Source organism: Seriola aureovittata, chromosome 17, assembly GCF_021018895.1.
Source record: "Seriola aureovittata isolate HTS-2021-v1 ecotype China chromosome 17, ASM2101889v1, whole genome shotgun sequence".
Taxonomy (NCBI): Eukaryota; Metazoa; Chordata; class Actinopteri; order Carangiformes; family Carangidae; genus Seriola; species Seriola aureovittata.
In genome coordinates this window covers 7,994,740-8,008,570 of record NC_079380.1, presented here as the reverse complement: position 1 = coordinate 8,008,570, position 13,831 = coordinate 7,994,740, and the positions used below count along the sequence as shown (strand labels likewise).

At 44.2% G+C, this 13,831-nt stretch overlaps 1 protein-coding gene across 1 annotated transcript in view; it reads right to left on the bottom strand.

Moving 5' to 3' along the window:
• The window catches only part of ppfia3 (PTPRF interacting protein alpha 3), a 31,072-nt gene that overhangs the window by 12,375 nt on the left and 4,866 nt on the right, over window positions 1-13,831 (bottom strand). Inside the window, exons 3-18 of the mRNA XM_056401451.1 lie at window positions 11,218-11,319; window positions 10,820-11,059; window positions 10,676-10,735; window positions 9,129-9,257; window positions 8,906-8,998; window positions 8,249-8,301; window positions 8,027-8,120; window positions 7,704-7,838; window positions 6,910-6,993; window positions 6,476-6,607; window positions 4,501-4,563; window positions 4,333-4,412; window positions 3,570-3,750; window positions 2,380-2,573; window positions 1,854-2,091; window positions 681-814 (exon numbers count right to left, since the gene is read on the bottom strand). Of these exons, the coding sequence (XP_056257426.1) occupies window positions 681-814; window positions 1,854-2,091; window positions 2,380-2,573; window positions 3,570-3,750; window positions 4,333-4,412; window positions 4,501-4,563; window positions 6,476-6,607; window positions 6,910-6,993; window positions 7,704-7,838; window positions 8,027-8,120; window positions 8,249-8,301; window positions 8,906-8,998; window positions 9,129-9,257; window positions 10,676-10,735; window positions 10,820-11,059; window positions 11,218-11,319 (2,012 nt within the window). The remainder of the gene's footprint in view (window positions 1-680; window positions 815-1,853; window positions 2,092-2,379; window positions 2,574-3,569; window positions 3,751-4,332; window positions 4,413-4,500; window positions 4,564-6,475; window positions 6,608-6,909; window positions 6,994-7,703; window positions 7,839-8,026; window positions 8,121-8,248; window positions 8,302-8,905; window positions 8,999-9,128; window positions 9,258-10,675; window positions 10,736-10,819; window positions 11,060-11,217; window positions 11,320-13,831) is intronic.

Sequence of the window (13,831 nt, the reverse complement as noted above, 5' to 3'; positions counted from 1 at the left end):
TTACACACTAAAAGCATCCCATTGATTATGTATGTACCACTTTCTGATTATGCACCATTTATAACGGATTTATAAGTTTAAAAAAATGTATGGATTTATTAAGGGTTAATGCATTATTTAGCTATATGCCAATAATAAGAACAACTTTTGGGTTGCCAGGTTGTGGAAAAATCCCTACTAGCTCTTTAATTCAGTGGGGAGACCTCTCCAATGGCCTTCTGGAAAAAATGCAGCAGAACACCTGGACCAAAATCCATTTATAAACTTGTTAACCTTTAAAAAACCTTCCAACCATTTATTAACTTATACATAGAGATATACAGTAAATAGTACAAATGGAATACAGAGGAATACAGTACATGTGAAATGTGGATGGTAAGAGCTGTTTTTGTGCCCAGTTTAAATCAGATGTCTTAGTACTAACATGGCTGTTAATAATCATTAATAAAAGGTTCTACAATAATCCGTAAAGTCTGCACTTATAAATACTAATAAGCAATTTATTAATGGATTTTGGTCCAGATGTCCTGCAGCCCCAAAAGCTATTCTTATTAACTGACCTATTAAGCATTAGTAAGTAATGTTATAACCATTGATAAAGCCGTTCATTTGTTACATTAATTATAATTTGTGGCTTATCAGAAAACAATGCCGACATATCTAGTGTGTGGCTTCCTTACCTGCGAAACTCCCGGGGGTCGTCGAGCATCGCGCCTGGGTGGGTGAGGGTCATCCTGTCCAATCGAAGCGCACGAGGCGTGGGAGGAGGCGTAGAGTCAAGAAGAGCGAGGGACCGATCATCATCTTTGTTGTTCTGGAACAGGATGTGTAAAAAAGGAATAAGTATTTCTCATGTTATGCAGCTTGGATGGTAACGCTCCTCCAGGACACCTGAGTCATGACCTGGACTGCAGTTACCAGGAAATCAGTGAGACTTCGGGAAGGTAATGCTTTGTGCTAAGCTAAGCTACCTAATCACTTAGTTGACTGACAGAAAATGAATTGGCAACAATTTTGACAGCTAATTAAATGCAAAAATTCACAGGTCCAAATATGGATATTTTCTATGATAGTAAACTTTTTGGATTTTTGACTGGTGGTCAGACATTTAAATAGGCTTTAGGGAATAAAGATTTTCTGACATTTCCTAAACGAAACAATGAATCCATTGCCACAGAAAATAAGAGTGGTGCTGCAGTCTTGCCGACTACTGGCTAAAGCCTCATATTATATTTAGGTACTACAGACTCCAGTGTAAGCCAAGAAACTGTTATTACTCCTGATAATACTCCTGGATCTTTTAATTTATGCTTTTTACTCCTTATTTGTACCCTGTGAATAGAGAGTGCGACTTGACAGAGCAGACGACCTTCTACCAGCTTCTCTGCTGTCTAACTTTTAGTGACCGGACCCCAACTTTACCCTCACCGCCCTGATTTCAACAGGATTGGGGTGAGTCAGGTTTCCTGCTTCTGTTGTCTGTCAGGAGTTTTCTGAGCTTCATAGCTTGAACACTTCTTTGAACATCAACATTATCACTTTCATAATCACAAATGACAGCATGTTTTTTTCTTTATTGCAACATCTTTTGTAATTCAGCCGCCCACTGTTGAAATACTGGAACCACAGTGTCTGGCACCAACTATCATACCACCCTACAAGTTACTTCAATCAGTCTTGGCCAGTCTAACGTGCTGCTGAAGAATAACTGAACTTCTCTGACCCCGTCTGCATGATTTACTAATACTTTATTTACATGACTCACTGTCTAGACGAGCTGGACAGAACAAAAAAAAAGAACAAAAAAGAGACACAGACCAGTATCGAAGTTCATCTCTACATTCCAGCGATACCTGTCTATCAGTCTCGCGGGCGGGGGAGTGAGGCAGGCGAGGGGTGGAGTGTCCAGAGCTGGGGGGAGAGGGGGAGGCCAGGGTGGATGATGTGATGGACGAGGGGATGAAACCCCGTCCTGTGCTGTCTCTCCCCAGGGAGGTCGGAGGGATGGGCGGACTGTCCAAAGCCACGCTGACCCGGCTCTCGATCTCCTCGGCCCGCAACTCGGTGTTCTCCTTCTCCTCCTGGATCAGTCTGGAGTGAGAGAAAAGAGGAGGGAGAGGAGTGAAACATTTGGATGATACGATTAAGCCGAAACGCTAGCTCTGAACAGATCAGGACAGACTTAAAGGAGGAGGTCGACCTGCTGATCTGCGGACATCCACCACTGCAGCTGTTGTTCTAACAGTGTCAGAGAGGTGTTGATGTATTTATTGTTGAGGCTGTAGCATGTGGTGGTGTTGTGTCAGACTGCAGTATGTAGAGAGGTGTTTCCCTCCCTCCCTCCCTCCCAGCTGTTGAGTTACTGCCGCCCTCCCTTACTTGATCTCCTTATTGATGGCCTCCAGCTGTTCCTGCAGCATGATGGCCAGCGTCTGCACGTCCGTCTGTCCGCTGGGGGACAGCAGCTCGGAGCCAAACCGAGGATCCCCGTCGTCTTCATCATCGGAGCAGCCAACATCGACGCCGGGCTCGAACCCGGTCCCCAGCAGGCCCCCGCTCTCCCAGTCTGGGTACTATACACAGAGAGCAAGAATAGAAGACTTAATACCCACTGATCAGCTGATCCCATTCACAAATACTTCATAAATCATTCACCTTCGTTTCAACACTAAACACATTCTTTAGCCCTGCTAGCACCAAGGCTTTGAGGATGGCAATGTCTGGTTCATCAGTGGCTCCACCGTTTCGGTCCAGACTCAGAGATCTGGAAGGACTGGATGGATTCAGAATTCATGGTCCCCAGAGGAAGAGTCTCACTGATCGCCATGATCTTCACAATGAATGTCAACAACTACTGGATGGATTAGTATGAAATCTGGTACAGACATTCACTCCCCCCTCAGGATGAACTGTAACGACTTTGGTGATCCTCTGACTTTTCCTCTAGCGCCATCATCAGGTCAGAATATCAACAATCGTCCACTGCTTTAGTTTATGACCAAATACCTTCAAAACTAACGACATTCCCATCACCCTCAGGTGTAATTTGTATTTAGTGCTAATTAGCAAATATTGCCAGCCTCACAGAGCTGTTAGCAGGATATTAATCCAAATCTTGAAGATGAGTTTTGAAAGGTTAGGTTTCAGCGAATAAATACGATGTTTTATGTTTTTCTTTAATAAAACAGCCCTAGGAGATCAGGATAAATATGATGTCATCAACCTGAAAGTAACAGGTGGAGTGAATTGGTCCAAACTTGACTAAACTTGATACCAACCTCATTTAGATTTTTTTCTCATTCTTAGGCCTCTTTTACTCCCTCTCACTTTATTAAGAAATGTGAGAAAGGCAGATTTATTTTCAGGTGAAAACAAACAATAAAACTGATTCTACTGAGTTAAAGCCTGATGGAACAGATTTGACGTTAAGACAGAAGATTGCAGATATTTAGTATGTAACAGAAATGTAACAAGTATTGATGAACTGCTGCTTTTAAGAGGCATCAAGTGCCGTCAATAGTAACGTCACGTGTTGAGTCAGGTGTGGGTAGAATGGGATCGATTCTCACTTTGGTCGCGTCCTCTCGTGCAGAGCTCCAACGGGCCCGGTGACTTCGCCTGACCACACCCCCAGTGGAGGCGTTACCAAAGGGATCCAGGTGAGTGGTGGAACCTGCTGGGAGGGACCCGCCCCCACCCCCACCCCCGTGAGAATACCTCAACTCCAGAGCGCTACCTGGCAGAGAGCGACTGGGGAGATAGAAGGAAAGATAAGATGACATGAGATAAGATAAAACGGTAAGTATCCCTGCAAGGGGAAGAAGATTTTGACAGTAAGATGGTAGAACAAAGAAAAACATACAGCGAACAAGGCGAGGGATGAAAACATTACACACGTGCCAATTCCAAAAGTGATATATGTGGAGTAGACGTGAAGATTATATGAAAGAAGAATGAAGTAAGAAATCACTTAAAAAAAAACAGAATATACTACATCCACTATAAAACAATAAAAGGAACATGATATATGAAGAAAACTAGAAATGTTAAAGTGAATTATGTTCCCAGATCAGGTTTGCAGATGGACATAGTCAGGTGTGATGATGCACGATCATGCGTGTGTGTTTGTGCAACCAGCAACTGAATGTGTTCCCTGTGAGTGCTGACAGTGTTGTACACCTCCAGCATGAAGTGATTCATCTACAGTGTCTGACAAGATAGCAGACACATCACTGGCATCTTTACAGTCGGGCAAAGCCGCGCCCCGAGACTCAGAATAACGGTTCGGGTTTCGCTCTTTTTCTATGGCGCTGATGATTGAATGGCTCCTACCTGGAATAAGAGCCCCCGGGTCTCGCTCTCAGCTGATCTAACTCCAGCTGAAGCCTCTCCAGCTCCGCTATCAGTTGGTCCTGGGAGTAGAAAACGAGACAGAGTCGGTGAGAAAAAGTAACACACAGCGCATTGACCTGCTTCAGCTACGAATGAAGAGGCAGTCACCTTGTTTGCTAAGAGATCATCCTGGAGTTTCTTCATGTTAGACAGTTCCTCAGACAGAGCATTCTGCAGGGGGGGAAGAATATAAAAATAAAAACACTTTTCTCCAAATGAGGTTGTGACAGGAAGGTTTGCAAACGAGGCGTCAGTTGTAAGAGGACATGAGTAAACTACGCACAGAACATGACCATGAGGTGGTTCAGATGACTAATCTGAACCAGTGTGTGATACAATACCTAAAATCCAACGTCACTAACTTGGGAGTTAGGGTGGACTCAGACCTCAGACTTGACAATCAGATCAAGACAGTTGTGAAGTCAAGTTATTATTACCAGTTGAGGCAGCTGGCCAAAATAAAGCCAATTCTTTCAAAGCAGCACTTTGAGACAGTAATCCACGCCTTTGTCACCACATGGCTGGATTACTGCAATGCACTTTATGTGGGGGTTAGTGGTTCCTCCATCAACCGTCTCCAGATGGTACAAAATGCTGCTGCACGTCTTTTAACTGGCACACGCAAATATGACCACATTTCCCCCACGTTAGCCTCACTTCACTGGTTGCCCATACATTTTAGGATTCATTTTAAAATCTCTCAATGGTCTCGCCCCTCCCTACCTCTCTGAATTGCTGCACCCATATTCACCCACCCGCTCTCTCAGGTCAGCTGATCAGCTGCTCCTGAGGGTGCCAAAAACGAAGCGCAAGCTCAGAGGGGACCGTGCTTTCGCTGTGGCAGCCCCTAAAATGTGGAACGATCTGTCTCTGCACATTAGACAGGCGTCTTCCTTGTCTGTTTTTAAATCCCTTCTTAAGACCCATCTCTTTTCCATGGCCTTTGACACCCCGTAAAATGTGATTTTATTTTATTTTTTTATCTTATTTTATGTTATTTTATTGTTTTCTCTTATTATATATCTGTTTTTATTGATGTTTTATGTCTTTTAATTTATCTTGTGTTTATAATTTTATCATGTACAGCACTTTGGTACCTTCTGGTGTTTTTTTTAAAGTGCTTTATAAATAAAGCTGGATTGGATTGGACTTTACACTATTCAATTCAAATAATTAAAAAACACTCAATAAATATCTGTTAAAGTTGCGTTAAAAATCCAGCAGGATCAGTTTAAGTGTTCCCTGTTTTATATAAACCTAGTGAGCTAGCAGACGTAGTGATAGCGCAAAGGAGTATCTTTTAAAAGTGGGAGAAAAAAAAAACTTCCCTGTGTTGCACTGTAAACAAAACGATAACTAAGGCTAATCATTTTCAGTTTTTAACCACTTTTTCAAAAAGGAGCTCGTCGCTTTAAATCCATTTTCACCCAGATTTTATGTGTCTACGCTTTCAAGTTATTTTTCCTGCTGCGAAAGGATCATAATCACAGCAGTTCACAGTAAATACGCTTCTTTTATGATGCTGACTTCTCAGAAAATGCTTCCTGTAATAGAGAGTGCAAAGTGATAAATAAAATAGTGATATAGGACAAATAAGGTGCTGACTGTGTCCCAGAGAAAGTAAGGTAGAAAAAACCTTGAACTGTCAAGTATCCAAGAGGGGTTGAATCAGATCTTCAGCGAAGAAGCCTCTTGGGTGTGAAAGAGGTGAAACGTCCAGTCGCCCTTCTTGATAACTATGACCTGGATGAATCTTCACAGTCATTGCGTTTGTGCTCTAAATTGTGTTTTTTAAAATCAGATGTTTTTTTGTATTATTGATGATTTACCCACTTTTTAGAAATAGTTTAAATAAAAAGAAAAAAAAAAAGAAAAAAAAGAAGAGGCCCAATGATAAAAAAACGAGACGAGAGAGAGGAAAGGATCTGATGTTGATGAATGCATCTGTTTCTGGATGTAGCGTTCACTGCTGCTTGGAAGTTGTAAGATTGCCTGGAATGCACTTCCTGGAGGGCAGGAAGTGACCTCGCTCTGATGCAGTTCAACCAGGTGCTGAATCAAATGAAGACTTTGAGCCCGTCACCTTTTCTTCCAGGGCGGCCATCCTCTCCTTCAGATGGAGCTGCAGCCTCTCGTTGGACTCAGACAGGAGCTTGTCCACCGTGTCGGAGAGGCGCTTGTTGTGTTCATCGTTCATCCTCTCCCTCTGCCTCGCCTGAGGGGGAGAGAGCGACACGGGTGACAACAGAGAGAGAGAGAGAGAGAGAGAAAGAAAGAAGAAAGAGAAAAAGTGAGTGCGAGGAAGGAGAGGAGGAAGAGTGGGAGGAGAGTTAATAACAAGTATTCTGCTTGACTGAGAGCGAGAGACAAAGATTTCTATCTGGCATGTGCACGGTCAAATAGAGGGTTTAGAAAATTAGTGCGCCTTTGTGCTGCGTAAAGCCTGACAAAGAGGAACGAGGGGGAGGATGAAAACAGAGAAGGAGAAAGAGAGATGGAAAGGCAAGCATGACTCACTCTCTGTAGCTCCTGGTTCTTCTCCTCCAGTTGCGCCTCCATCTGTCGCAGTCGCTCCTCGAAGTTACCATGACGCTCCTCCGCCTGAATGATCGGAGAGGAGGGGAGAGGAGGGGAGCAGGGGTTACAGCATGAAACCATGTTGTGACACTAATACAAATTAACACAAAGGAAGCAGCTTGTTGACTGAGTCTACCAATTAGTTACATGCCTGTGTAGATCACAGTTTACAGCAAAGTTTGGGTGCCTGCGTCTCGCGGGGCATTAATCTGAGTTTACAGGAATGCACGAGCAATTAAAGTCATAAAGAATGCGAGTGGCGTGCAGTTCTTAACGTGCAGATCGCCCAAGGATCGAATAGCTGCGCTGAGTCTGTGGCCTGAGCTGGGTTTCATCTTAGACGTTTTCCTTTTGAATTACTGGCACTGCTCGACGAAAATATTTGGCATTCATCTGTCATTTGACATCTTGTGTTTTGTTTCATTCATGTATAAACACACACAGACACGGAAGCTCGCACACCTGAATGAGAGCGTATTCCCACAAGCAAACATTAGCACATACTGTGGCTGTTTTGTGAAAACAATTATTATTATTTCTAGACAGGGATGAACAGGTGTGACACTTTTCCAAAACCTCTCAGATGACTTAAAAAAACAAATCGCAAAACATAAACAGTGGTGGTTATGGCTGCAGGTAAACACACACACACACACACACACACACACACACACACACACACACACACACACACACACACACACACACACACACACACACACACACACACACACCTTGTTGAGTGCTGCCACTCTCTGGGCGAGCTGGGCCTCGATCTCAGGCAGCGTCTCGGCCCTCTGCAGAGTTTGCTGCAGTTTCTGTTTGGCATCGTCTAGACGCTCCTGAAGCTGCCGGTTCTTCTCCTCGCTCTGCAGGAAGACAGGATGAAAGGGAGTGGAGGTAAAACTCCCGAGCGCGAGTGAAGATTGCCGAGGGCAGCAGACATGATTAAACCGGTGACTGATGATACCGCTCTGTGTGCCAACGTGAAACATGGCCAAGGTGCCAATCAACTGCAGAAACACGGACACACAAGGGGATGAAAGAGACGTCTCACCTGTCTGTGGAGGGACTCTTTGCTGGCCAACTCGTTCTCCAGTTTATCTTTTATGTCGTGGAGAGACGTTGCCTCCCTCTGGGCGCTCAGGTACCTGCAAACCGGAACGAAAACGGCAGACGGACGGACGGATGGACGGACAGAGCAGTGAGCGGAGCATAGTTTGAAGGAAGACAAATCTCTGAGAGTTCATGGACACAGGAAGAAAAAAAAAAAACAAACCTGCGTTCTAATGTGGTGATTCTCTCCTCCATGTCTTCCCTTTGACAAAGTGCCTGGCAGATTTAAAAGAAAAAAGACTGTAGGTTAAGATTTCGACACAGGAATAAAAAGGAAAGAAGCCCAGACAGAGAAAGTGTGAGAGGGCAAATGTCAAGTTTATAAGTAGGTGTTGATCAAAGGGAATTTACTGGGCCTGACAAGATATTAGCTGAAGAATGATAATGGCTGGTTAGTAGTTGTTGTTGACAGTTTTCAGACGCGCCAATTGCAGTTGCACAAGTTCAAGAGAGACGGGGGGGGGGGGGTAGAAGAGCAGCGAGTGAGTTGAAGCAGTTAGGAGTGGAGAAGACACAAAGGGAGAAATACTGGCTTGACTGACTCTCGTCCCAAAATGCTTCACACGCCTTTCAGTCAGCTACCAGAGCACTGACTGATTAACAGCGCCGCATCCATGTGAAAACGCCTGCAGCTCCACCAATGGCACCGTCACCATGGCTACAGCGTAGAGGCTCTTGTGCGTACAGTAGCAGCAGCCACTGCCAAGTAGGCAAATGACTTTGTTACCATAGCAAACTGTTACATATTTCTGTGACTATGAGCAAAATAGACTCTCTTTGCCTGTGTGACAGACACGCGTAGTGTCTCGGCGACGCTCACCTCCTTCACGTCCCTCTGTAGTTTCTGGTTGGTCTCCTCCGATCGGGCCAGCTCCCTCCTAGCCGACGTCAGCTGCTCCTCTATCTCCCCGACCTGACGGGAGGTGGAGAGATATGAAGATATGAGGCAGAGCGAGCACACGCCCCTTTAGGTTTGCTTGCCATATTTTGTTTTTTTTTTTGGTGAAAGCATTAGACCATAGGAGTGTCTCTGAATCAGGTACCTGTCGGCACATGAGGGCCAGTCTCTCCTTCAGTTGCCCCAGCTCTGACCTCTGTCGCTCGATCTCGCCCTCCCTCTGCCTGTCGATTTCTCCGTCATCCAAGATGGAGGAAGGTCCGTTGGGAAGCCGCTGAATGGAGAGATAATGATTCACTTTAATTAATGGAGCAATCAGTATAACTTCCAGTCTCACCTGGCTCATGTGTTACACTTCATGTGCTGACATTGCATTTGGATTTCAAAAACACAATTTTTTACTTCAACTTTATTTGGGAAGAAATTACTTACATTTTCTTAACACCCAAATTTACCTGTATTTTCATCTCAATTATGGAGGATCTGTGCAACTTACCAAGAAACTTTACAGAGCAAGGTTCTCTGCACATAAATGCAATGATAGTTGGAAGTTGCACAGGTCCAGGACTCACAGTAGATATGTTGTCAAGGAAAACACACTCACTTCAGTCATTTGGTTCTCATTAAATTGCACAGAACAACTCACTGAAATATGAACTCACTGCAGGGAAGCTGAACTTGTCTGCGGCCAATCAGGAGAAATAACAAGTGTGAAGCAACAAACACCCGACTTGCTCTATAAGAAATACAACCTGTGTAAAATCCAAGATGGCGCCTAAGTCCTTCACTGATCCACTGGTGCTGCTCAGTCGGAAGCGTGCTCAGAGCTGCCAGCTGATGGCTGGAAGTTATATTGCATCAATACAAATGCAGGCACATAAACCTAAGCTGCAAAAACCTCTGTCCACCAGATGCACTTTAAGTGAGTGAGGATGAAATTATGCAGCACTGAGGATTTTACATGGGCTCCACTAACTCTTAATCGAAATCACCTGCATGGGAGCAGAGCTGTGTTTTCAGTTGGTCTGTCAGTCCACCACTTTGATCCAAACTCAACGACTATGAAATGGATTGCTGTGAGATCCCCTGACCTTTCCCGTGGCGCCTCAGTGAGGTTCACATTTATGGTGTTGTGTGAAATATCTCGACTCAGCTAATGGATGAACTGCTATAAACACAGTACACACATTCATTTCCACTTTCAGGATGTGATCTGAACTTTTCATTGAACTAACGGACCATATAAGACGGTGAACACACTGTAGTAACAATTATGACCCTTTTACATTAAATTGTGAACCATTAGCATTTAGCCTCATAGATCTGCTAGCATGCCTGTCCACTCCCGGCCGTGTTGTTACTTATACCATCCTGACCCTCACTCTTTTCTCTTTGATGGGTTGTTGAGAAGTTCACCTTATCTGATGCCAGTTGATATTTTCACTGCTACTCTTAAGGAAACGCATGAGCGATAAATGCATGAAATATGTCGGATCGGGGCGAACATTTAAAGCAGTAACAGTACGGGATTTTTTATGACGATAGATTATATCTAATTAATATCTGCTTGATTGGAGAAATGTGATTTGTTTGTACAGGCCACCATGAGCTGACTGGGATGTTTCAGGTTCTTTATGAGGCATCAGCATCTGTACATTTTCTGAGAACTGTCAATGAAACGCATCTCATTACCTCTTTGCCGTTGTCTAGTCCTTGCTGCCGCCGCTTGATTTGTTCCCTTAAAGACACAACCTGAAACGACACAGAGGAGAATCATCAGAAGTGATTCAGTGAAACCTGTGGAAAAACTAGTACGCTCAGCAAAGACGGGCTCACCTCTTGAGAGGAAGACTGCAGCTCTTCCTCCAGGGCCGACACTCGCTCCAGAGCCACCCGTAGTCGTTCCCGCACCTTCTCATCGAGAGCTTTGTGGTGCTCGAACAACGACTTGAGAGCTTTCAGGACCTCCACCTCGCTGGAGACCCCGGCCGGGGATTGGGCCTGCCTCTTCACCACGGTCATCCTCAGGCTGCGCTCATGACGGGACACCAGGCACTCCAGATGTTCAAGCAGCAGCTGGTAAAACACATGTGGTTCGCATACAATAAAACCTCACCACGTTTGTACCTTTGGTGCATTTTAAAGTATTTTAGGATAGATAAATGCCTGAACTTTAATTAACAGCCAAATAAACACAAGAACATAATGTTGAACAGACATAGAGGTGTACTGACTCGTGTGTTGTTCCTCTCTGCCTTCAGCTCTGCTATCTCCTCCTCTCTCTCCAGCAGCTGTTCCCGGCAGAGGTTCAGCTCTTTGGTCAGCACTGCAAACTCCTGCAGGGTCACAAGAGGGTGCTGTTATTGACTCAATGCTGCTGCTGCTGCTGCTGCTGCATCTCCATGCTGATCTCACACACACTCATCAAGCTATAAGGTTCAGTACAACCAAAAATTATTTTGTAATGAAGCAATGTACTTTCCCACATTACTTAAACCTGCCTCAACTGTTTACAGAAAGAGTTTAGCTGGTTGGCTTTATAGGTGGACAGATTAGTAACAACCTAGCAAGGCAGTAAATACCAGTAAAACATTTAACTTTCACTGATGACATCCTTCATGTCCCAGAACACCTCCAGAGAGCAGGGATTAACTTGGTTTAGCTGTTTGGTTTTTACAAGTGGGCACAGAGGAGCTCGCAGGGGAGTGAAGGTTTCCATGTCTTATCTCTGCACGGCCTTGAAGCTGCGCTGTGTCATGTAAAACATTTTTATTTCCTGACTGACTCGGAGGGAATGAAACCAACAAATGATGCCATGATAAATGAAAGCTCTGTGGTAACTGGCCTACAATCACCAGAAAACACAAAAACTAACAATAAGTGGGAAAGTCTTCAGGAAACCATCAGAGAGAAGCGTTATTTAAGTTTAACAGGTAGAGGGTTTCCTAACAAGCTGGCATGGAAAATAAGGGTATAACACAGTGTCTTATGTCTTCATTGTATTGATATCTTTTATTTCTTCAGCCTCTTTCTTAATTTCTCCCTGTGTGATTGATAAATGACGCCTCACAGGGCCTTAAACAAATAATGTGATGGTGACTGAAAAGTTTGTTACCAAACTCCATGGAAAGTGGACTGCAAACGTGTTTACCTCTTCGAACTTTGTGCCAGTTATTCCACAGAACCAGAAACATAAAAAACGACCTCAAAAGTGCAAGTTTTACTGCCAAAATATTCAGTTAACCCGCACAGTGCAATTAACTACAGTGAACTATTTGACAAATCTTGATTTCATTACGAGACTCACACACTTTCTCACAAAATTTCATTGCTTTAAACACATGCGCACATGCACAAAAAAGCAGCTACGCTGCGGCTGCAAGAGGAAATGACTCACTGAAAACACAGCTTGACTGCACATACAGTATAACCTTTGCCATATCTACCGCAGCGCTCGTGGTCCTTGGCCACCAGGACTCTTAAACCGGGCCTCAATATAAAATCTAACAACCGGCTTTACTGCACGTGTTGCACCTGAAATTGGTTTAATTGCGTAATAACCACGACTGGCTGTGCGTTTGCCTGCCATTAAAACAAATTCCTGGAGGTTAAACAAGCATGAGAGTAACGGGAATTAGGCCAGCGTGGTGTAATGTCTTATATTTCCAACTCAAAGCAATCCAGTTGAATTGTTGTGATTTTGTGTAATTTTCTCCAATTACGTATAATTGTACGGCTAGCTACACCATAGTTATGATTAAAATCTGTTGCTTTTAATGCAACTCAGTGGTTTCCATGGCAACAGATCAACAAAGAGAGGATGAGTGACATTATCAAGTACAACTTGGACTGAGCCTCACTTTCAGCCTCTATCTATCTATCTATCTATCTATCTATCTATCTATCTATCTATCTATCTATCTATCTATCTATCTATCTATCTATCTATCTATCTATCTATCTATCCATCCATCCATCCATCCATCCATCCATCCATCCATCCATCTATCCATCCATCCATCCATCCATCCATCCATCCATCCATCCATCCATCCATCCATCCATCAATGTTTCTCTAGACCTCCCACTCTCTCGTGTGTGATTGTGGCGTGACACACACGGCCGTCCCCGGACTCGTGTGCTCTGAATAATGTGTGTGTTTTTCAAGAAAAGAAAAAAAAAGAAGCGCGTATGCAAACGAGCCATTAGGCACTGATGCATGCATGGTGCTGCTGTTATCTTTGCTCTGTGTTAACAGTGACCAGTTTACCCAACACACACGGCAGCAAACAGGCAAACCTCACCTCACACCATCCTCCGATGCATTTAAAAGAAAAAGTACGGCGTGTATGGTCTGCAACAAGCTCCTGAGCTGATGTGCTCAGTTGGGCTGAAAAAGGAGGGGAAGGACGGGAGGAGGACGAGGAAGGAGGAAGCTTATTTGAAAAGATAGAAGGGGAAGGGGTGAGGGAGGGAATAGCTGTGTACAGATGGCGTGTTCTGGGCCTAGAGGATATCATAAATCTGGTATTAATTCATGTAAAAGATGGTGCGAGATGGACGGCCGATATCAGACACTTCCTGGACTCCCCTCTCTCTCTCTCTCTCTCTGTCTCTCTGTGTCTTTTCCGTCGCCATCGTTTTTGGTCAGATACACGATGCAAATCATTCAGCTCCCCGACTGCGCTGGCATTCACCTCTTGCGCTTTTTCATCTTCAACTCTCTCCCATCTCGATCCTGCCACTCTCCCACTTCACCCATTTCAATCTCCCCCCTTGTCATGATACACAACATCTAAAACAGACTCAGGAAGCCACCTAATTAGTATGCAGCAATATGCAAATGTT